At 40.8% G+C, this 26,060-nt stretch overlaps 1 protein-coding gene across 1 annotated transcript in view; it reads left to right on the top strand.

Annotated features, from left to right (window-relative positions):
- Nucleotides 1-26,060, top strand: part of pola1 (polymerase (DNA directed), alpha 1) — a 281,247-nt gene that overhangs the window by 190,592 nt on the left and 64,595 nt on the right. The window contains exon 35 of the mRNA XM_043700756.1: nucleotides 19,049-19,165. Coding sequence (XP_043556691.1) covers nucleotides 19,049-19,165 — 117 coding nt within the window. The remainder of the gene's footprint in view (nucleotides 1-19,048; nucleotides 19,166-26,060) is intronic.

Genomic DNA, 26,060 nt, shown 5'->3' with positions numbered 1-26,060 from the left:
CTCAAAATCTCTTCATAAAAACAAAAGTATTGTGATCGATATAAATAACAGTCTCTTCAGTGTTATTGGATCTGTAAACATCAGAAATTCTGCATAGCTAAGACCAGGCACAGTGATGCTTCTCTACTGGATGTTTCTGTTAGCAAGTATTCAGTTGCCTATAACTATAACTTCATTCATTACCTTGTCATCTTGGTTGAGTGAGGGACAAAGCTGGCAGCTGAACATTCCAGGATTAGATGTTTCAGGTGAGCCATCATCCAATTTCAGGTGGCTGTAAAAGAAGTGAGAATGTTGCATTACTTAAAGGAGAACACCGTGGAGGGTTCATTTAGGAAGTCCATATGGGTAGAGCTCAGGAATAGGAATGGTGTAGTTACTTTGGGATTGTGCTATGTGCCTTCCAATAGCCAGCAGAAGATAGAGGAGCAGATATGTGGACAGATTATGGAAAAATGTACAATCATTGTTGTTATGATGATGTGGGAGAAAAACAAACCACTCTGCCTGACCACTACTTGTTCAGAGAAACCATGTCTGTTTTTGGCTAAACAGAGCTTCCCATAATACCTCACCTTGACCACAACCAGCTCAGGAACTAAACAGTAAAACAAGACATTACCGAAACAGCTTCCAGACTGAAGGAATACACTCCTTAGATGATCTGATAACAGACTTTCTACCTCACAATAGCATCACCGCACCTGCAGCCCCAAGGGCATCCCCAGTCTCCTCAGGTACTGAAACCACGGAGCCTACCTAGACTGAGTGGCATCCAGATACCTGACAAGAATGCACACCACCCTGTAGACCCATTGAAACCTGGATACTGGACATTAGCACCTGCTCTAGCAGAGGAGTGGAACCTCCTGTTACAATTATTACCTGATTGTGACTATCAGACAGTCGATTGTTTTCCAATGAATGTAATTAAATTCATATTGTCTTGTAATTAACACTACACTACTATAACACTATAAAACTGTCTGCATCTGCAGCTCGGGGAAGAGAATCCTTGATTTAACTGTACAGAGTGTCTGTTCTATACCAGTCCTGTCAATTTCTCTTTCCCATGATAAGAAAAAAACCCAGTATTCGTCAATTTCACAAGATCTGTCTGTGGCCTCCAACAAGTGAGGTGATTTTAATTTCCTTAATATTGACTGGGACTTGCTTAGAGACAGGGGTCTGGTTAAGGGAGGATTTGTTCGGTATGTCCAGGACAGATTTTTGTTATAATGCATAAGTAGGTAGTAGAAAGTGAGGACTGCAGATTCTAGAGATCAGAGTCGAGAGTGTGGTGCTGGAAAAGCACAGCATGTCAGGCAAGATGCAAAGAGCGGAGAACTGACGTTTCGGACATAAGTTCCTGATGAAGGGCCTATGCCCAAAACGTCGATCCTCCTGTTCCTCAGATGCTGCCTGACCTGCTGTACTTTTTCAGCACCATACTCTCGACAATACAAAAATAATCAAACGAGGGAAGAAGCCATAATAGACTTGGTACTTGGGAATGAGCCTGGCCGGGTGATTGAAGTTTCAGTGGGGGAGCATTTCAGGAACAGTGACCATAATTCTTTAAGTTTTAAGTTACTGATGGGTAAGGATAAGAGTAGTCCTTGAATGAAAAGTACTAAATGGGAGAAAAACCGACTCGCAATATTAGGTAGGATGTGGGGAATGTAGGCTGGGAGGAAGTTATTTGAGGATAAATCCACATCTGGTATGTGTGAATCTTTTAAAGGCCAGTTGAATAGAGTTCAGGATCAGCATATTCCTTTGAAAATGAAGGATCAGGTTGGCGAGATTTGGGAACCCTGAATTGCGAGAGAAAATGAGAGGTTTAAAGACCAGAACGATAGGGTATATTCCAAATATGGCCTAATTAAAGTACTATAGAGTTGCAATATGACTAGCCAATTTTTACACTCTTACGCACTGAATGATGAAAGCAATTACGCTACATACCTTACCCATTTGTGTTGCCACTTTAAGGGAACTGTGAAGCTGTACGTCTAAATCCCTCTGTATGTAGTTGCTACTAAGGGTTCTCTGTTTGTTATCACTTAACTGTCAAATGATGAGAGTGGTTTACAAAATAATGAGAGATGGATGGTTGAAATCTTTTTCCCAGGGTAGAAATATCAGTTACCAAGAGACTTAGGCTTAAGGTAAACGGGGGTAAGTTTAAAGGAGATGTGATGGGAAAACTTTTACACAAAGGGTTTGCTGTACCAGAGGAGGTGGCAGAAGCAGATACAATAACAATATTGAAGACATATAAAGAGGTAAGTAATAGAGGGATATGAACCATGTAGAGGCAAAAGGTTCTTAGTTTAGAAAGGCATCATGTGTCAGTTCAGTCTTGCTGGGACAAAGGGCCTTTTCCTGTGCTGTGCTTGTTCATTGTACTCAATTTATATATATGAGGTTAAAAAATCACTAACTTTGTACACCCCAGTCCAACACGGTATCTCCAAATCATTATATAGGCAAGACAAAACATGTGTGTGCACCCAGAGTCTAGTAAGGTCTCTTTGTATGTTTGCAAGGCACTGAACTGATCAATACACTGCCTCCACTACCTGTATATCCTTAACCTTATTAGGTAATTAACAAAGGAGTGAAATCTTTCAGTGTGACTACAAAATATTGTACAAAGTATTATTGTGCAAAGTATTATCTCACAATGGGGTATTTGTTGGCAATGTCAAGGGGCTCATAATCCAGGGGCTCAGGCTCACGTTCTGGGAACACATGCTCAAATCCCACCACAGTGGAATGTGAAACTCAACTTTGGTTAATAAAAGTTGCAACTGAAAGTTAGTTTCTGTAAAGGTGACTATGCCAACTGCCATCAGTTCTCATAAAGACCCATCTGATTCCCTAATATCCTTTAGGGAAGGAAGTTGCTGTCCTTACCATTCTTGACTATGTGGAATTCGTTGACCCACAGCAATGTGTTTGACTCTGAACTGCATTCTGGAATGGCCCAGCATGCCATTTAATTCGAGGGCAATTAATGATGGACAAAGAATGTTGTCTTACCATCAATGTCTCCAGCTTGAAAGAATAAATCACCTGAAGATTACTTTTTCCCAGGATGTGGTGATATTTAAGGAGAATTGAATCCTGCCTATATTATTTTGTGATAGATTTCATCCATTCTAATTGATATTACTGCGGACATTACTAGAACCGATTTTCTCATAAGAGGGCACCACATTTTGAAGTTTTGATGAGTAATGGCAAGGGATTGACTTTTGCATGTTTAATTGTGGCTCTCCTGTGTTCATTTTTAACTGGATGTCTTTGAAAACTCTAGACGCAGAAGAGGATAAAAGTAAAATTAGTGTGTAATCACTGGTTGTCGTCTATTTGTAAACAAGTCAAATGGTTTCGGTGAACTGAAAAGACAGGTCAGGAATGCAGCTTTAAATGTGAATGTGACAAATTGCAGCATTCTTGACCTGGCATGCAATGTGGCACACACAAAAGGTTTTGCAGTGAAAATATTTAATCCTTGACTTTTGTATGAATAATTGTAAAATATATTGTTCTCTCACCCATGCTTTCCTCCCAAAACTTCTGTTACAGCACAAAGTTGTTTTAGTCTCAGAATTTTATACCATCTAAAGCCCTTGTCCTTATATGTACATGTTTGAGAGAAAGCAGGCTAGACTTATCGATTGTCCATAACTATGCTATCTGCGTGTGATGATTCTCACGCGTGCCTGACTCTTTTGGGAAGTGAAAATAGCCCACAGTTGGAGAAATAGATCAGATCGTTCTTACTGGATTTCTTACCAAATGGTAAGATGGGGTGGGTCAAAAGTGTTTGTTCAACCATGGCCATGTTGAATGGCAGAACAGGCAGAATGGCCCACTCTTCCTATTTTCTTATAGTAGGAGCACAATAATTAAAGTGTTTGAATCGGCATATAGAGAGCTAGAAATGATCTAAACAGGAAGCATTTCTTATAATAAAACAAAGAGCTGCGGATGCTGGAAATCTGAAATAAAACAGAAATTGCTGGAGAACTTTTCACTGGATCTGAAATGTTAACCCTTTTTCTGTCTCTTTCCATAGATGCTGCCAATCTCACTGAGTTTCTCCAGCAATTTTTATTATTTGTTTCAGTATTTCTTATAATGTTTGATAGGCAACCGAAGTGTTGAATAAAATGAGTTACCAAAGTTACGATAGATGACAACATTCTAGATGATCTCCTTTATTTTGGGCCCCATATACTCTTGCATATACTCTGTGCCTCAGTCAATTCCCCTGTGACCCCAGTAATTAGCGGACAGAAGGTCTTTGGGAATATGGTTGTTATCCATTTGATAATGTGACTGAGCCAGCGCAGATGTTGTTAGCTTAGCAATGAATGTGCTGGAGAAATATACATGCTCTGGGACCTATGAATTGGGAACCTTATTTTGTCAAGAGATTTCAAGAATGCATCTGTTTTGTCAAGAGATTTTTCAAGAATGCAATGGTGAAAAATTATTGGCCTTTTCTCCTGTTATAGTATGTTGTTTGGGTCTTGCTACTGCAGACACGTGACCTGAAGACACAGGCTTGCTTGGCTCAGAGTTCATTGTTCTCTGTCAGGTTGCTTGTGTTCAGTTGGACATAACAGCTGCAGCTTTTGTGCTGCATGTATCGGTGATCAGTATCAAGTTGCTGGTGATTATGGCACCCAGGCACATGAAACTATCAGCAACCTTCTGCATCACATTGCCAATGCTGTTGGAAGGTGATATGAGAACATGCTTGACCATGGCATTTTTCTCCCTGTTGCTGATGGTCAGATTAATCTCTTGGCAGGTGTGAGGGGAACTGTTCATTTGCTGCCGCTGGTGGTTCTCCCCATGTGGGATATTAATGTGGAATTGTCGGATCTGAAGAACTCTCTCATGAGGACTGTATGCACCTTTGTCTTGGGTCTCAAGTGAGCAGTATCCATCAGTCCTAGTATGGATCTCTCATACCCCTGTGGATGGACTGAAAGTGTGTGATAGCAGCAAAGATGAGAATATACCAGAAAATGTTGATGCCTGCTCACAATGCTCTCTGCCCCACTGTGGATCTCAGAAGGACCCAATAATGCCCCATCATGTTGTAATGGAAACGGGATCATATTGAGCAGCTTTGGTGTTCAGGCAATTCTCTCCAGTAGCTTAAAGAGACTGCTCTTGCCTTGGTATGATCAGTGGAAACAAATATATAGTGTTTGTGGCATTTCCCATGTAACTGCCAGACTGAGATGATCATGTCAATTATAGATTTTCCAGTTCTGAAACCATACTAGGATTCTGGAGGGATGCATTCAACTGGGATCTGCAGTCTGGTGAGAGAAACAGGGAACGTGCCATTTCCTATGATGACATGCAGGGGGGGTCCCTGGAGAGTTGGTGTGGCCGTGCTTGATCTTGTACAGAGTTACAAATGTTTGCTTCAAACACAATCTGGGGCAGTGCCTCTCCCTCCAGCAGAGGTGAGGAAGTTCATGCAGATGCAAGACTGTGGGACCATTGAGCGATAGTAGAAAAACTAAATAATTTCTTTGCGTTAGGTTTCACTGAGGAAAATACAAAAAAAATTCTCCCAGATAGAGAGATCCAAGTAACCTTGGAGAATGAAAAGTTTGTACTATAGAAGTTAATTGGCTGAAACCTGATAAGTCCCTACGAACTGATGGTCTACATCCAAGAGTGTTAAGGTGCTATAGAGATACCTGGTGTATTGGTAATCATTTTCTAACATTCCATAGATTGTAGATTGATTCCTGAAGATTGGAAGCTTGCTGCTGTCACCCCGTATTTAAGGAAGGAACAAGGGGAATTATAGGGAACTACAGACCCATCAACCTTGCATTAGTTGTAGGGTTCTGCTGAAACATAAAAGCATGGCGGCAAGGAGCAGGAATAGACCATTTGGCCCTTTGAGCCTGTTCTGCCATTCAATATGATCATGAATGAGTCCCTATCTCAGCGTCATATTCCCGCTTTCTCTCCATACTCCTTGATGCCTTTAATATCTAAAAATGTTATTAATGTCTTTCATGAATATACTCGGTGACCTAACCTTCATAGCATCCATCCAAGTGAAGAAGTGTTTCCTCATCTCACTATTTAAATGGTGCAGAAGGTAATCACTTGAAAACCGAGAGTAGGAATAAATGGGTCATTCTCATGATGGCAGTAAGTACTGCAAGGGTCAGTACTTAGGTTCCAGCTGTGTCCCAATATATGCCTATGCTTTGGATTTGGGGACCAAATGTAACATTTCCAACCTCGCAGATGATTCAAAGATAAGCCAGAATGTGTGATATGAGGAAGATATAAAATATTTTCAGCAGGATTTGGACAAGCTTCATGATTGGGCAAAAATATTGCAGATGGAGTATAACATCGAACAAGATGTGGTTATCCACTTTGGTAGAAAAGATAGATTTGCAGAGCATTTCTTCAATGATGAGAGGTTGAAACATATAGTTGTGCAAAGGCATTCGATTCTTCTTGTCAATGAGTTACTGAAGACTACCCGTCGGGTGTAGCAAGCTTTAGAAAGGTTAGTGGAATCTTAGCCTTTATTGCAAGAGTCGTGAATTCTTACTCCAATTAAATAGGAACTTGGTTGGACCACTCCTGGAGTACGATGTGCTGTTTCGGTCTATTTAAGTCAGGAAAGGTGTTATTGCCATTGAGAGAGTGCAATGATAGTTTACCATGTACGTTCCTGGGTAGAAGGACTCTGTTCCGAATAGACCTTGACCCGTATTCTCTATAAATTTGATAAATGAAAAGTGATCTGATTGAAGCCTGCAAAATATATTCATCGACCTTGTCTATCCCTTTCAGCAAGAGACTTCCTGTGGTTGGAAGTCTGGAACCAGGGGGCACAATTCAAAAATAAGGGAAATGCCATTTGGAAAGGAGATGAGGCAAGTTTTACTGAAGGTGATGAATGTTTGGAATTCTCCAGCCCAGAGGATTGTAGAAACTCAATCATTGAATATGTTTGAAGTAGAGATTGATTACACCATTGATAATGAAAAAATTAAGTGTCAGGGGGATAAAGTGGGTAAAAGGTATTGAAGTGATCTATCTGCCGTGACTGTATTAAATGATGAAACAGTTTTGATGGGCTGAATGACCTCTTGCTGTTCCTTTATTCCCATCCCTGCTGTGCACACACTACAGTGATAGTTATATATGTTGAGAGTGCTGTTTGGAGAATCACTTCCAGTGATGATCATACCTAGCTGATGCCAATGTCTTGATCTTGTATGTCTGCATCACATCACAGAACTGTTTCAGTGCACAAGAAGACCATTCAGCCCATTGTGCCTGCACTGGCTCATTAAATGAGCATCAGTACCTGATATTTAGGCAACAGTCCAACTTGGATTTACCCCAGTTTCTTTGTCATAGTTTTCACCACGAGTATCCAGAAGACCATGGAGCTATTTGACCATAGCTAGGAATTTGGTTAATGAATGCCAGAGCATGGTTATATACAACCAGACACGCATACTGCAAGTCTTGGGCCAAACCAACTCCTAGTCCCTCAAGCTTTAGCCTGGAGCTGCAAGGCACCCAGATTGTATATGTCGTCTTTAGAAGGCACTACCGAAAACTTGCTGATGTAAAGGCTCTGAACTGACAGATTTACGCATTTAGCTCTGTCAAGATTTCCACATTGCTGTTAGCCAACGTGTAGGTTGAAATGAAAAATTAACTGGCAGACTGAACTATATGCTTGCTAACTGGTTTCACCCACATGCTAGACACATCCTATTAATCTGTTTGAAATGCTGATGAGTATCAGTAGCTCAGTTGGCGTTACTCTAGCCTCTGAGTCAAATAAGCCCAGTTCAAATCCTACTCCAGGCCTTGTTGAACACAGCAGCACCTGCTCACGTGATTAGAATCTGTAGTAAAATAGGTCAGTAAATATATTCCCTCCCAAATAGAAGTCGTATATTTAGAGAACAATGAAGGAAATTACATTTCCTGAAGCAATGTCGCCGGTCCAAAGCAAAATCAAACAGTAAATGAGAGCAAAACTAATTGCTGTTATGTATGTGACAATATTATCTTGCTGTTGTTACTACATAGCACATATGTTGAATTCAATTAGAAAAAAATATTTCCTTAGAATTGTGATATTGAAATTAATCTGCACTGGAGACCTAATTATCAAAGGAAAACAAAAAAGATATACTGTTCTATTATTAACTGTTCAAAATAGCTCCCCACACATTGACGTGCATGTTTAATTTTCACGAGTAGCAGTTACACCTATTGTTGCAGTTTGTAAAGAGAGATTACAAGATAGGATGTATAAACATACTCTTGTAAGTGTTAATTACCGAGGTGATATAAAAACTGTACTTTTTTTCATGTTGTTATAACTGGTAGGACGTCCCTACAAATTAACCTTGCTAGTTTCATCAATTGAATGGACATGGTCCCCATAACAGCTGTGAATAAGTGGAGAATGCAGTTTTCTTTGAAATGTCTTGACTCGATCTCAGTGTTGTTTAAAATTGAAAGTCTAAGTACCAGAAGCTTAAATGTAATTTCGAAAACATGAGAAGAGAAGAAGTTGCAAATGTTGCACAAAACCATGTGCACCTGGAGGATTTCTGCCTATGTTGAATTAGCTCATTCTGAAGATTTTTAATTGACCTCTTGACAATTGTTGGGGGAAGGGAGAGAGAGCAAATCAGCCTTGGTGCTCGCTCCTCATCCTGCTTCAGTACTTGCTTTTGAAAAGAGACTGGGTTAGACTGTAAAGGTTTCAGAAGTTTCATAGCCTGTCAATAACTCACTCTATGCACAAATGTACACTTAGACAAGGCAAACGATTTTAATTCCTAAGTAACTACATCAACACCTGAGATGGTGACTTCAGGAAAGTGAAAATTCGATCCAGAGGATGAGAAAAATGAGCATGTTATCCAATGTTGTTTCTTGTTGATAAAGCTTCCCACTTGTCTCCCACACTCTTTGACAATTTGTTTTCTTTCCTTCCCAGTAATGCAGCCTATTCTCTGACAGGTTCACTAATGTTCTTCAAGGGAGGAAATCTGGCATTCCTACCCATTATGGTCTATGTATGACTCCAACCCCACAGCAATGTGATTAATTCTTAACTAGCTCTCTCGGCTATTTCCAAATAGTATTCATTTCAATGGCAATTAGGGAGAGCAGTAATTGCTGGTCTTGCCAGTGATGCCTATATTCTATGAAAGACTTTTTTAAAAACTGCCCAACATCCAATGAAACCATGTATCACTTGTCCATCCATTCTCTATTCATCATTCTATCTTGAACTTTGCCTTTCTTTCCCAATTAATGAGTTATCTTGCATTTTTTGTTAATTTTCATCATTCTCTGTTAAAGTCCTACAATATGTAACTCTATCAATGGCTTTCTTCTTGATCTTATCCACTTTGCTGCCTTTATCAGTGTTAATCAATCCATCCTCCTTGTTTCACTTTTGCCATCCACTAGATAATAGCCATCCCCATCGTCAGTCAGAACAAAGGTGTCATATCTCCACAGATCTTCCTGTCATGTCCCACAATCAGTGTACCCCTGACTTCTTCCCAAATATTTTCGAGATCATTGATTACCTTCTAGACCTATAATGACTAACATTGTCTGTATCTTACACTGCTCCAACACCTCCTGATGCCAAACCCACTCACTTCCTGTTGGATGAGGTGAAATTTTCTACAGCATTCATAAAGCCACCCTCTGCTTTTGACCCTCCATAAATGTCTGTGTTTTGATTGCTGTCAGTGCACGTTGACTCAAGAAGTGCATGTTCCACACCACCTGAGATGAGTTTCCTTTCTACTTCTGGCCCTTCAACAAAATTGCCATCTTCCATCTCTGAACCAATGCATTTAAAACTTTCATCTGAATTTTTCACAAGATAAAATTGTTCGCAACACTGTGGCAGATTTTGTTATTCACACAAAGTTGTGCTTTTTTAAATTACTCTCCCAAGTTCTACTGAATGTAGTTAAGTCTTTGTCCTTTTAAATCCCTCCATCATGCTTAAAGGGATCCTTCCCACCCACCCTCCATTAGTACAGGCATAGTCTTTGTTCTTTTGCCTTCCATCTCCCTCTGCTCAACCTTTAGTGGCTTTTCTCTCTTAGATTGTGCTCTTGCCTTTTGAAACCAATTTTTTAAACTACTTTCTTTTTTTGCTCATCCTGCTCTTCGAAGATTCTTAAACACAATTTGTTTCAGTTGTGCTTTGCTCAACCTTTACACACCGCCTCAAAATCCTTTCTGCTTGTGTTATCCACAACTCTGCCCTGTGAAACATTAATTTCTGAGACAGATTATGTATAATGCTGGAAAAGATGAGGTTATCTGCTTTGATAGGAAAAAGACCAAAGGCAAAACATTATTTAAATAGAGTGGGAGTGTGAAATGCTGCAGTACAGAGGTATCCAGATATCCACGTACATGCAACTCAAAAAGTCAACATGACATAAAAAGGCAAGTGGTTTACAGTGCTATGTTGCAAGGAGAATGGCATAGAAAAGCAAGGATATTTTCTACAACTATATAAAGCGTAAGTGAGAGTGTAGACTGCAACCTTGAACTCCTTTATTTAAGGAAGGATATGTTTGCCCTCGAAACAGTTCATAGACCATAAGAACAAGGCCACTTGGCCTTCTGAGCCTGCTGTGACACCATGGCTGATCTGATTTTAATCTCAACTCTACCTATGTTCCTGCATGTATCCAACAATCTATCATCCCCATGGTAATCAAAAATCAACCCCTCTGCCTTCAAAGTATTTAAGGATTCTGCATCCATTACCTTTTGAGAAAGGGAATTTCAATGACACATCACCCTGTTAGAGAAAAAAAAAGTTCCCTCATCTCTGTCTTAAATGGGCAATGCCTTATTTCTAAACTATGACCCCTAGTTCTAGTTCTTCACAGAGGAAACATCATTTTAACATTCACCTAATCAAGTCCCCTTAGGATCTTGCATGTTTCAATTTGATCACTTCTATCCACTGGAGTTTAGACAAGTCCTAAACCTAGCCTGTCTAGCCTTTCTTCATAAAGCAATCCAAATATTAGTCTAATGAACATTCTCTGAACTCCTTCCAATGCTCTAACATCCTTCCATAACCACAGTGACCAGTACTGTAGATGGCACTCCAGATATGGTCTCACCAATATGCTCTATTACTGAAGCATAACTCCATACTCTTAGATTCAATTCCCTTCACAATAAATCATAACATTTGATTAGCTTTCCTGAATACTTGCATATCTGCATACTAACCTTTTGTTATTCACATGAGGACACCCTGATCACTCTGCATCTTAGAGCATTGCAATCTCTCGCCCTTTAGAAGATTTGTTAAGTTGATTGCTTGCATGAAGCGGTTGTCTTATGAATCATGGAGATGTACAGCATGACCCTTCTGTCCAATGCATCCATTGCCGACCAGATGTCTTAAATAAATCTCGTCCCATTTGCCATTCTTTGGCCCATATCTCTTTGAACCCTTCGTATTCATTTATCAGTCCCGATGGTTTTTAAATATTGTAATTATACTAGCCTCCTCCTTGTCCTTTGGCAGCTCATTCCATGCAGGCACCATCCTCGATGTGAAAATGTTGCCCCTTAGGTCCCTTTTAAATCTTTCCCCTCTCACCTTAAACCGAAGGCCTCTAGTTCTGGACTCCCTCCACCTGGAGAAAAGTGTTCCCTATTGTGACAGAATCAAGAACTAGGGCATAGATTTCAAATAAGGTGTCACCTTTTTAAGATGGAAATGAGGAATTTCTTCTCTCAGAATCATGATTTTTTTTTGGATTCTCTACCCTTTGGAGGCCAACTTATTGAATGTATTCCAGGCTGAGAGAAACATGTTTGAACGATGGGGTGCAAGCAAGAAAGTGGTGTTTGAGATGAAAATCAGATCAGCCATTATCTTATGATGAAGCAAGGTCAAAGAGCTCTTGCATTATCACAGAAATGTTACCGCTCAAAAGGAGGCTATTTGATTGGGAGGTCTGTACGATAGAGTCATAGAGATGTATAGCATGGAAACAGACCCTTCGGTCCAACCCGTCCATACCAACCAGATATCTCAACCCAATCTAGTCCCACCTGCCAGCACCCGGCCCGTATCCCTCCAAACCCTTCCTATTCAGATACCCATCCAAATGCCTTTTAAATGTTGCAATTGTACCATCCTCCACCACATCCTCTGGCAGCTCATTCCATATACGTACCACCCTCTGTGTGAAAACGTTGCCCCTTAGTTCTCTTTTATATCTTTCCCCTCTCACCCTAAATCTATGCCCTCTAGTTCTGGACATAATGCTCATTTCTTGCCTTTTCCTCATGTTATTTTTAGTTGAATACTCATCCAATGCCCTTTTCAGTGACACAAATGAATCAACCTCCATGACATTTCCAGAGCTTGGCACCCCTAATGTCATAGTGTCATAGAGATGTACAGCATGGAAACAGACCCTTCTGTCCAGCCTGTCCATGCTGACCAGATATCCCAACTATCTGTTCATGTTTTTCCTACCAAAATACTATACCTCCTACTTTGCTACATTGAATTTTATTTGCCACCCCACCAACTTGACTCTGTCCTTTTAAAGTTCTATACTGTCCTCAACATTTACAATGCTTCCAAGCTTTGTAAAATCCAAATCTTTGAAATTATCCCCTGTACACCAAAATCTAACTCATTTTATAAGTCAGGAAACGCAGGTATTCCAATGCAGACCTCTGGGGAACTCCATAACTCACTCGAAAATAATTAATTAATCATTATTCTGTATTCTATCATTCAGCCAGTTTTGTATCCATGTTGTTACTGTCCTTTTATTCCATGAGCTGTAACTTTTCGCTCGCGCCAGTTGTGTGACATGTTTTCTGAAAGTCGAAAAACATGTTACCATCATCAATCCCTTTCTCTTGTAACTTCAAAGATCTCCAACAAATGGATGGCATGGTGGCTCAGTGGTTAGCATCCCTGCCTCTCAGCATGAGGGACGTGGGTTCAATTCCACCTTTAGCAACTGTCTGTGTGGAGTTTATACATTCTTCACGTCTGAGTGAGTTGCCTCCGGGTGTTCCAGCTTCCTCCCACATTCCAAAGATGTGCAGGTTAGGTGGATTGATCATGCTAAATTACCCATAGTGTCCATGGATGTCGAGATTAGCCATGGAAAATGCAGGGTTATAGGGATAGGAAGAGGAAGAGAGAGTTGGTCAGGGTTGGATGCTTTTCAGAGGATTGGTGTGGACTGGATGGACTAAATGGCTTGCTTCCAGTCTGTAATTCTCAGCATTTGTTTGAAAATCCATGCTGGTTCTTCCTAATCAATCCATTTTTGTTTCGAGATGTTCCCCCCCCCCAACTGAAGTTAAACCTACTGGTCTACAATTGCTGTGATTACACGGGGTCCCTGATTTACAAATGTCCAAATTATGAATGCTTATACTTGCAATCATGATCCCACAGGGGTATGTTAAGATGAATGTTTAAAGGTACAACATATGGACGCTTATATTAGATTATTTTATGTTATGTTATATTGTCTTCTGAACTGCACACAAAGTGACTTGCCAACAGGCTTGAGAACAGAACCCGTTTGCAAAGTGGGAACTGCCTGGTTTTTTGCAACCTTTTCACACAAGGGCATGACGTTTGCAGTTCGCCAGTCTTCTGCCTCCTCCCCTGAGTCTAGGAAACACTGAAAGATCATGGTCAATGTCCTTGCTTTGGATCCTATAATTTATTCATGCTGCTGCATTTTAGCTGTTGTGCATGTTTTATACAATCCCTCTAGAAATTTAGGTTGTCCTCACCCAAAAGTATACAGTATACCTCCTTTACTGTAGACCTCTGAGTAGGGAGAAATAAATAGAAGTTGTCAATAAGCTCTATAATGCAATTCACTGAGCCTGTGGTAACTGCATCTTTGCATACCACTGCTTTAACATATTGCCCTAACATAGCTTCATTACTGTCTATGCTCAGCCTTGATGATGAAGCAGAGTTTTCTACCCTTCATGTTGAAACTTGATGTGCCTCAGTGGAAGATGCTGGATGGCTCAATATATTGCAACTTTTAGTTGAGTGTTTCTGTATGTTTGTGAATGAATCTGGGTTGAGATCCATCGATGCAAACTTTGTTAGTCCATCTCATTGGAGTAAATTTCCTCTTTCAGATTAACGTTATATAGAATTCTTTCGGAGAATAGCATTTTGGAAGGTCAATATGAACTTGAGATGTGACACTTTGCAAAGAGTGGTAAAAATAAGTTTTTTTTTGATTCTCAAATTGTTCCACTGCTGCCATTCCTTTGTAGTAATTTCTGGCCTGTTATTGACAAATTTGCAGAATTTGATTGCTGTGAATATTCACAGTCTCCACGATCGTTGTATCAACCAAATGAGAGAAAGTAAACTTTGGTCTTTTTTTCAGCCAGTAATACCGTTGTTCCTAAATATTGCAATGGCGAGATGTTCACTCCTTGGCAAAAAGGGAAAATAGAGTGGGGTAACTGTTTATTTTGCACATTCCAACTGGAGGTCAGCATTGGAGCGATGAGGGATAAGTCAACAGTTGCAGTTTTGTCTTTTTTCAACTGATTAGAAAGAAGGATAGAGAGAGGCAGTTATTTTAATTTCATATAGGAGGAAGGAAGAAATAAATAAAACGTGGCTGTTCTATTTTAATATGTCATTCCCCAACAGCACTTTATAATCAATTGAACAATATGGGACACTTGCAGAAAAAAAATGTGAACTTTTAGTAATCCATTTATTATAAAATTTGTGTAAATTAGAGTCTCTGCTTTTAACAGATTCTGCTGTAAGAGCATGATGGTCCTTGTTATTATCCTTTCAATGTTCTTGTGACAGTGCTGATGATTACTGAAATGAGCAGATCAATAAGTCAAATGGCCAATTGTGTCTATTTGGAAAATCTGCTGCAAAATTCAGTAAATTGGTTGACATTCATTGTGAAAACCTGTCAAATATAAAAACTCATTTCAACCTTAAATTGCTGTCTTCCCCCTTTTACTTTCTTTCCTCTACCCTACACTTTTTGGAAGGGTCTCGAGAGTTGATTATTCTATGTTATTGGTCTTGATGCTGAGTTTGGAAGGTGATTTTTTTTTTCCAACATCCAGCTTTATTTCTCTTACATTAAATATCTAACTCGGCATTTATTACTTTCTGACTAGTTAGTCTTTTTACTTGCATAGTTGGGGGCCAAACCCTGACTTCTATTTCAGAATATAACAGGCTAGAACCGAATTATCTGATTAATCCCTGATTATGTAGGCTCTTGCCAGAAATGTGTTAAACTATGGATGTTGCTTTTCCTATTTAATCTCGAAACTGAGATGAGTTTTCTAAGATTCCACCATCGCCTACATGGAACATTAACAGAAGCACTTGTGCAGACGCAGACATTGACCAGGTTTCTTGACAGTCTCCACCTGAAGTCTGTTGGTGTTCTTTGAGGTGATGCAAAGAACCTGCAGAAAATCCAGGCAAAAATACCAGTGAGACCAAGCAGGTTCATTGACACAGCGTTTATATAAGAGCCAAGTGTGTTTTAGCTCCAAAATAAATTGCGTGAGGAAATGTGCTCAATGTAGATGATATGCAAGTGGCAATATTAACGTGATATGTAGTGACCTCCAGAGATGATTAATAAATTTGACTTCAGAGCTTTCTCTGAGAAGTCCTGAATCCTGAGCATTTAGATAATTTACACCACACAGTGAAGGTCTACCAAATATTATTTCATGTCAGTTGGTCACATTGCCATAAATGATTCTGAAGCTTTCTTGTCAGTAGTTGTTTTTTGTAATAGTGTACCTTGAGTACTATGCTTCATTTTCATGTATTATTTAACCTATAGATTGAGGTTAATTTTGATTTGTACATCATTATTATTGAATAAAACTGTGCACCTTGTGAAGATGTTGCAAGTGTCTTCTGTCTGGAGTAATGTAACTCTATTAACCGGTCTCCACCATTCCCCCCTGTCTGCCAGATAATGTAGATTTTACTTCATTAGGGCGAATGGAAAACTGGGTTAATGAGACTAAGCACTAAGTTTTAAGAAATGTCTTTAAAGTAGGAGAGGAGATTTTCCAGGAGGGAATTCTAGAAATGAGCGCCAAGGAAGTTGAAGGCACGGCTGTGGAGCAAAATTAATCTGTGGATCTCGAAAACACCTAGATAGCACAACAGACCCCACTGGCCTCATTGTTCATCACGGCCATTGGAAGTCACCAGAAATGCGACCGACAATCCTGCTGTCCAAGGCACGCTCCGAAAGTGTCGGCCACAATAGGGCTTACAGCATTCTCTGAGCCAAGTCCACCACACTGAGAGCATCATAGTTTAAAGAAGTCCTTCAGAAACACAAGTTGGCCCTCCAAGCAGCATCGAGGTGTGACCATACATTCAGACATGATTGGACCAGACTGTACATACCTGAACTTTAATTATGAATTAGATAGAGTCATAGAGATGTACAGCATGGAAACAGACCCTTCAGTCCAATCTGTCCATGCTGACCAGATATCCCAACCCAATCTAGTCCCACCTGCCAGCATCCGGCCCATATCCCTCCAAACCCTTCCTATTCATATACCCATCCAAATGCCTCTTAAATGTTGCAATTGTACCAGCCTCCACCACATCCTCTGGCAGCTCATTCCATATCTGTACCACCCTCTGCGTGAAAAAGTTGCCCCTTAGGTCTCTTTTATATCTTTCCCCTCTCACCCTAAACCTATGCCCTCTAGTTCTGGACTCCCCGACCCCAGGGAAAAGACTTTGTCTATTTACCCTAACCATGCCCCTCATAATTTTGTAAACCTCTATAAGGTCACCCTCAGCCTCCGATGCTCCAGGGAAAACAGCCCCAGCCTGTTCAGCCTCTCCCTGTAGCTCAGATCCTCCAACCTTGGCAACATCCTTGTAAATCTTTTCTGAACCCTTTCAAGTTTCACAACATCTTTCCGATAGGAAGGAGACCAGAATTGCATGCAATATTCCATCAGTGACCTAACCAATTTCCTGTACAGCCGCAACATGACCTCCCAATAACACAAGAGGAGGAACAGAGGAGATAGTTCAGCCCCGCCATTAGATCTGTGTCCTCAGGCCTACTATTCACCTTGGCTCCACTCCCCTTCAGTACTCCTCCCCAACAAAAATAAAACTGCCCACCTTCAATAACTCTTTTGGTAGAGAGTTTTCAATTTTTCCACTGCCCTTCTTCACATCTCTATGCGCTCCCCTGGAATTATCCAGCAGAAGAAATAAATTCCATCCATCCTCTCTGATGTACCATACACTACAAGGCCGCTGGGTCCTGTTGGGATCAGGTCAGCTCTCTGTAAGACTAACTCTGCCAGTCCCACTCCCCAGTCCTACTCCCCCATAGTCCTGCAAATACTTCTGTTCAGGTAATTATCCAGATCCCTGTTGAAATCCATGACCAAATCTGTCTCTGTCACTTCCGGATGCTGCCCATATATTGCGTAAAAACACTTTTCCTGGCGTCACAGTTTAGCCTGAAATCCGTGTCCTCCTCTCTGCCCTTCTGCCAATGAGAACAATTTCTCTCTCATCTCTGCTGTCCAGATCCCTCATGGGTTTGGACACCGTTCTCAGATCTCCCCTATCTTCTTTTTGAGGAGAGCAGCCCTAGGATCTCGCATCTATCCACATCCATCAAACTGTGCTCTTAAATATTTTCTGCAACCTCTCTGAAGTCTTTATATCCTTCCGAAAGGATCCCACAGAAAAGGCTGATGGATGGAAGTTGAGAAATTGACGGGAATTTCTGTGTTTCCTGTGATTAGTGGAGGTGTAGTGGACTGCGAAGAAGGTTATCTCAGAGTACAACGAGATGTTGATCAGATGGGCCAGTGGGCTGAGGAGTGGCAGATGGAGTTTAATTTAGATAAATGTGAGGTGCTGCATTTTGAAAAGGTAAATCAGGGCAGGACTTATACACGTAATGGTAAGGTCCTGAGGAGTGTTGCTAAACAGAGATTTTGGAGAGCAGATTCATAGTTACTTGAAAGTAGGTTCTCAGGTAGGTAGGATAGGAAAGAAGGTATTGAGTATGCTTTCCTTTATTGGTCAGACATTGGATATAGGATTTGGGAGGTCACATTGCAACTGTACAGGACATTAGTTAGGCCACTTTTGGAATGCTGTGTGCAATTCACATCTCTCTGCTATAGGAAGGATATGGTGAAACTTGAAAGGATTCAGAAAATATTTACAAAGATTTTGTTAGGGTTGGAGAGTTTGAGCTACAGGGAAAGGCTGAATAGGCTAGGGCTGTTTTCCCTGGAGCGTTGGAGGCTGAGGGATGACCTTAGAGGTTTATGGAATCATGAGGGGCATGGATTGAAAAGAAAAACAAGGGATGGGGCTGTCCAGAACAAGAGGACATAGGTTTAAGGTGAGAAGGGAAAGATTTAAAAGGGACCTAAGGGCCAACTTTTTCACATAAAGGGTGGTGCGTGTGTGGAATGAGCTCCCAGAGGAAGTGGTAGAGGCTGGTACAGTTACAACAGTTAAAAGGCGTCTGGATGGGTAAGTGAATAGGAAGGGTTTAGAGGGATATGGGCCAAATGCTGGCAAATGGGGTGAGGTTAATTTGGGATATCTGGTTAGTATGGATGAATTGGACCGAAGGCTCTGTTTCTGTGCTGTACATCTCTATGACCACATGATTGGTGATCTCCATTACACTCCAAGCTGGAGCAGGGCAGTGCTTGTCGATCCTCGGAATTCTACTTGCTGCATAATGAATAAGGGGCAGACTTATCAAAGGAGACTTGGTCTCTTGGTGAACACAAGACACAGTTGTTGGAAGAAAGCTTGAAATTCAACAAGTGGCATTTGAGTCTTTTGTTGTGGAAGAAAACTTTATCTCATTCATGCTTTTCACTGTCTTTCCTCATTTTACAGGGATGGCTAGTTTGTGAAGAGCAAACTTGCCAGAATCGCACTCGTCACCTTCCCCTAAACTTTTCTCGAAATGGTCCGATGTGCCAAGCTTGCACAAAGGCTGTCCTTAAACCAGAGGTAACTACTTTTGCAATTCTGTTATTGAATAGTTAATTTCTTTTTGAGGTCCCATTAATTATCAATGTTTTCTCTACAATGTGAGGTATTTGTCAAGAAGTATTTTAAATGCTCTGGTCAGCAATGTTAACTTCCTTTGTTCTTAACATTTTCGTATTCTATGATTAGAGTCGATAAGTTTACAGTATCGACAGAGAAATTCTGTAAAACAATAGCCAAGCTAGCTGCATAAGAGCTGTTCATTTAGTTTACTCTCCCACCCTTTATTAATAAGTCATTTACATATTTGCAAAAATTTTCCTAATGTTAACTGGGCAAAGAAATTCCATGAACTAACAAATCTCTTATAGTAGAAGAAATTCCAAGCATTTTCTTCATCATTTTGATGATTGTAACATTTACTGACTTGCTAGGCAATCAAAAGTTATTCCCTATTATCTTAAAATTCTTTCCAATTAGAATGCCCATCTGATCCTTTACTGCATGTGCACAAAGATCCACAGACTCTAGTCTCTCCACGTATCGAAGCACTTGAGCACAGATAGTGTCCTAATTAACCTCTCGTTGTACACAACATAATAGGGTATATCTATGCTTGTATCCCTGGCAGCCTCTTAAACTAAATGCTATGCTCATTAAAACCTCATTAGATAGGGGCTCTGTGCATGTTCCACAAACCTTTTGGGAAATTGGTGCCTGGCAGCATTTTATTTTTCTCCGTCTCCCTACCCTCCCATACACATTGGCATGGCATGAATGATGCACAGATATTCAATAGGGTACCCTATAGGTGGAAAGGCAAGTTGCAAGGGGGATACAAACAGTTTAGAAGAAATGGTGAAATGAATGGAGGAAAAATATTGACAAATGGAGTGTAAAGTGGGAAAATGTGAAGTTGTTCATTTTGGAAGGGTGAACAAAAGAATAGTATTTTTTAAATGGAGAATAACTCCAACATAAAGGGACTTGGATGGTACTTGTGCACGAAACACAGAAAATTAGAATATAGGTGCAGCAGTTAATTAGGAAGGCTAACGGACTGTTGGCCCTTATTTCAAGAATAAGGAAGTCTTACTGCCACTCCTCAAGGTGCTGCTGAGACTACGTCTGGAGTACTGTGAGCAGTTGTCTCTTTATTTAAGGTAAGATGTGCTGTCATTGAAGGCAGTTCAGAAGAGGTTCACTTGGACAATCTCCAATATAGAGAGATTGTCTCTTGAGATAAAGTTTAAACGTCAGCAACATTAGTGAGTTGACTCTCTGTGTCGATAGAAAGTAGATGAAAGATACTCTGTTTGTCTAAATAAAATGGTTTATTACATTCTCATTTGCAGTTGCTTTTGAGGGGAGATTTGACATTGAGATGAATATGAATGAAGCCTAGAATGATGGGACATTATTTCACTATCTCTTTGTTAATGATATTTGTATTATGTACTTAAATCTCCTTGGTTTCTGTCATTTTGGATGCGGCTTACTTGTTCTTTCAACTGACAAATTGACCAGATCTGAATCTTTGGTCTCAATTTGTTTTTTTTTCAAACACCCCACACAGTTCTACTTTTAGAAGTTGCCACTGTGTTCACAGTTTTGCACTAGATATTATTGTATTTGGATTCAGTCAACAGACACTCCTGTGAATGGACTTTCTATCTGTGTATGGTGCTAGAAAAGCACAGCGGGTCACGCAGCATTCGAGGAGCAGGAGAGTTGACATTTCTGCAGAAGGGCTTTTGCCTGAAATGTCAATTCTCTTGCTTCTCGGATGCCGCCCGACCTGCTGTGCTTTTATAGCACCACTCTCTCGACTCTAATCTTCAGCATCTGCAGTCCTCATTTTCACTTTTATTTCTGTGTGATTTGGATTGGCACATTTTACTGCCCAAGTTAAATGACAGCATTTTCCATACAGTATTGTAGAATAAGAAGAATAAATGTTGAGGACATTTGCAGGTCATTTAGCCAACCAGAAACATGAGTATCATTAATCACCTAGCCTAACAAATAGAATATCTCTAATGTTCTTTCTCTATGTTCTGATATCTTTCAGTTCATATATGAAGTTCTTTGTTTATTTTAAGCATATTTTAGCTATTAATTGCTTCACTGTATTTAAACATTTTACTTGAATTCCTAAATAGAGTTACTGTAGGCTTATTTGTCATGGAAAATCTTTAAAAGTTAACTCAAGGAAGGAAACAGTTGCACGACCTGTTACTCAGCATTGACTCCTGGGAAAGCAAAGGTTAAAGAGGAACATCTCACTTGTCAGGAGCCAACCCTTATCTATTGCATTGACCATCTATCCTGAAAATTGAGGATCCTAGCTAGCGTGGAGAGGGGAAGCTAATTGTCAATTTGTATAACAATATACTGGAGCATAGAAGGTGCCCTGCTGGACCTTGCACTGAATTGTAAACCCTACATAATCAAATTACTTAATCTCTATTTTCATGCATCTATGCTTCCTGCTTATTACCAATGTCACTGCAATTCTCATGCTCATTCTTGACACCTCTTTTCTTGTTCTTCTCCTATCATCTATCTTATGTAAACTCTGATGAATCCCGTAAGACCATAAAATACAGGAGCAGATTTAGGCCATTTTTCCCATTGAGTCTGCTCCACCATTTAATTTTGGATGATATGTTTCTGAACCCCAATATCCTGCCTTCTCCCATAACCCTTGACCCCCTTACTAATCAAGAAACTATATATCTCTGACTTCAATACACTCGTTGGCTTGGCCTCCACAGCCCTGTGCAACAATGAGCTCCACGGATTTGCCACCTTCTGGCTTAAGAAATTTCTCCTCATCTCAGTTCTAAAGAGTCATCCTTTCACTCTGAGATTGTGCCCTCTCCTACTAGTGGAAACATCTACTCTATCCAGGCCTCTCAGTATTATGTAAGTTTTATCATATCCTCCCTCATTCTTCTGAATTCCAAGTACAGATCCAGAGTCTTCAGTTGCTCCTTCCCCTAAGTCATCCCCCTTCGCTCTTGGATCAATAAATTCAACATGCATTGAACTTTTCTTCCTCCGCCTCCGAGCTTATTCTCCCAATCTAGATTCCTGCCTATAATCAGAGGACCCCTTTCCCCGCCTCCAACACACCCCATCCACCTGGACACCCCGTGTCGGTCTGTTACCTGCCTTCGATCTCTTCATTCCCAACTACTGCTGTGACATTGACCGCCTCAACCTGTCCACCCCCTCACCCACTCCAACTTCTGAACCTCATAATGCGCAGCCCTCCACTCCCTCCATTCCAACCCCAACCTCATCATCCGACAGGAGGGGGAGTACAGTGGTCATTTAGCTCACTGAACTCTACACCGCTGAAGCCAGGTGCCAACTCGCAGATACCTCCTCCTACTGCCCCCTCGACTACGACCTCACCTCCCATCACCAAACCATGATCTCCCAGACCATTCACAACCTCATCACCTCAGGGGACCTCCCACCAACAGTCTTCAACCTCATTGTTCGGGAACCCCACACTGCCCGGTTCTAATTCCTACCCAAAATGCACAAGCTGACTGCCCCGGCCGACCCATTGTCTCAGCCTGCTCCTGCCCCACTGAACTTATATCTGCATACCTTAAGACCATCCTGTCCCCCTTTGTCAAGGATCTCCCCACATACATTCAGGACACCACCCACACCCTCTACCTCCTCCATGACTTTTGATTCTCTGGCCCCCAATGCCTCATCTTCATCATGGACATACAGCCCCTGTACGAATCCATCTGTCATGATGAAGGCCTCCAAGCCCTCCGTTTCTTCCTCTCCCCCGATCCAAACAGTACCCTTCCACTGACACACTCATTCGATTGGCAGAACTGGTCCTTACCCTAACAATTTCTCCTTCAAATCCTCTCACTTCCCCCAGACCAACGGGGTAACCATGGGCACCCTATTGGGCCCCAGGTATGCCTGCCTCTTCGACAGGGACATGGAACAGTCCATCGTCCGCAGCTACATCGGCACTAGTCCTCACTTTTTCCTTTGTTACATCGATGACTGTATTGGCGCCACCTCGTGCTCCCACGAGGAGGTTGAACTGTTCATCAATTTCACGAACACCTTCCACTCTGACCTCAAGTTCATCTGGACCATCTTGGACACCTTCCTCCCCTTCTCGACATCTCTATCTCTATTTCCGGCAATCGAGTCAACACAAACATCCACTTCAAGCCTACTGACTCCCTTCTATCTCTACTGTCTGCCAGTCAGCCAATCCTCTATATATGCTAGTACCTTGCCCTTAACACCATGTGTTCTGATCTTATTTAGCAACTTCCTGTGTGGCACCTTGTCAAAAGGCTTCTGGAAATCCAAATAGACCACATCCACAGGCTCTTCTTTGTCTAGTTTGTTCATTATCTCCTCAAAGAATTCTAACAAATTTGTCATGTAAGACCTCCCTTGATGAAGCCATGCAGACTTTATTCCATTTTAACTTGCACTTGCAATCGTATCCTTAATAATGGACTCTAAAATCCTACCAATGACTCAAGGTTAGGCTAACTGACCAGTATTCTGCTTTCCTCTCTTCTTAAACAGAGAGTTAGATTAGCCATTTCCATGGCTTTCAGACCCTCCCTGACTCCAGTGATTTCTGAAAGATCGCCACCAATACCTTGACAGTCTCCTCCACTGTCTATTTCAGAACTCTGGGCGGTAGCCCATGTGGGGTCTAGGTGAATAATTCACCTTCAGATCTTTTGACTTCCCCAGCATCTTCTCCTTAGTGTGTCTCTCCACTCAGCTCTGCCCCACATAATATCTGAACTCTTTGGTTCCCATAGCTCCTTTCTTTTTTACTTTGCAGGCTATTCTTGTTCCAGTTATTACAAATGCTCTTTGCTGTTGCAGTACTGCTGCATTGTGTTGTTATTACTCTCCCTTGGTTCTTGGTATCTGAGACCATTCATCTATTTTGCCTCACAGCTTAGCATTCCTTTTCTCAATTTCTTCAATTCAATATCTCTGCCACCTTCAATAGCCTTTTCAAAAATTAGTTCCAAGCTACATTTTGCACTATCAAATTTTAGAGCTCATTTCTCGAGAAATAAAACTGAATGTAGAGATGTTATGTTAACCCCATGTATAACTTTGAGTCTGTCATGCTTGGAGTACTGTGAACCTTTCTGTGCTCATATTAGGTAAAAGATATAGAGGGGCAGGGGAAAATGCAATACATATTTGTATAATAGTATCAAAATAACCTTGGTAAAGATTGAATAAGCTGTTATGTTTTTTTCTCAAGAAAAGTGAAGAGTAATAAGATTTTCAATCTTATCAAGAGTTTGATAGGGCAGGGCTAGAGAAGATGTTTCTACTGCTAGATCTCAACTGATGGTAATATCGTACAAATCTCAGAATGAAATCTAACTTAATAGACCAGAGTTTTATATTTGCTATTTGTTTACTGTGGTGATCTGTCACTGAACATATTCACAAGAGGCTGTCAATGTACTTGCAATAAAGAAATAACAACATTTATTGCACACAAATAGAAACAATATGTGTGTTACATTATACAAGAGCTCATTGTTCTATTATAAATATCTGACATTAATATTCAACGGTCTCCCCAACAAACTTACAAATACTCAAACCTCAGTTAAGTGCCACCCTGTTTCCAATTTGAAGTTTTTTGTTCACTGGGCATAACTCGAATTGATTTCATTTTTGGTAAACTTTTATGTTCATTTGATACTATTTAATCAATTCATGTCTCTTTCCGAGACCCTTAAACTACTGACAAAGTTTGCTTATGTCTTGGCAAGGGTTATTTAAATTCCTCTCTCACCACGCTCTGTTTCTAGAGCTTTCTCTTACTATACTTAAGCCAATAGAGACTTATTTTCTCCTATTCTGACTACAATACTGTTGCATTGTCAGTTTTTTATCTCTGTGATTGACTTGCTTCTCATTCCAAAAGTGATGCTACACACTCACTGACCTTCTGGGTGATTCTGTCTTTCTAAAAGAATTGGTTTCTGTATGTGTTTTCTGATGTCCTAGGACACCCTATTGCGAGGCACCAACTTGTTACTCTGTCCTACTCTTCTTCCCAAAGCATTGACTCTTCTTCTCCATGTTTTTAGATGCTTTTTAAAAAACCAACACCTCTCTCAGAACTCAAAAATGAAATGAAATCTGTCTCCCCTTCTCAACACTCACAATATAGATATAACAATAGGTACTTGTAGAAACCCAAATTTCCATATAATAGGTTTACAAAATTATGAGGGGCGTGGTTAGGTTCATAGACAAAGTCTTTTCCCTGGGGTAGGGGAGTCCAGAACTAGAGGGCATAGGTTTAGGACGAGAGGGCAAAGATATAAAAGACACCTAATGGACAGGTTTTTCATGCAGAGGGTGGTATGCGTATGGAATGAGCTGCCAAAGGAAGTGGTGGAGGCGGAATAACAGAATAGAGGGATTTGACAGTGGAGTCAACGAAAAAGGGCTTGACTGACTTTTACGGAGTTTAGATAGCAGCTTGGACTTGTTGTGTCAGAAGACCTGTTTCTCCACATTGACTCCACTGTCAAATCCCTCTGTTCTGTAATTCCTCCTCTGCGTCTCCAGCTTTCTCTTAAATTAATCTTTGGTTTTGACCTCATCTAGGAGAAAGTGAGGAATGTAGATGCTGGAGATCAGAGTGGAAAAATGTCTTGCTGGAAAAGTGCAGCAGGTCAGGCAGCATCCAAGGAGCAGGAGAATCGACGTTTCGGGCATAAGCCCTTCTTCAGGAATGAGGAGGGTGTGCCAAGCAGGCTAAGATAAAAGGTAGGGAGGAGGGACTTGGGGGAAGGGCGTTGGGAATGCGATAGGTGGAAAGAGGTTAAGGTGAGGGTGATAAGCCGGAGAGGGGGTG

Source organism: Chiloscyllium plagiosum, chromosome 12, assembly GCF_004010195.1.
Source record: "Chiloscyllium plagiosum isolate BGI_BamShark_2017 chromosome 12, ASM401019v2, whole genome shotgun sequence".
NCBI lineage: Eukaryota > Metazoa > Chordata > Chondrichthyes > Orectolobiformes > Hemiscylliidae > Chiloscyllium > Chiloscyllium plagiosum.
Note: the sequence above shows the minus strand (reverse complement) of the source record. Positions and strands in the feature narration are given on the sequence as shown.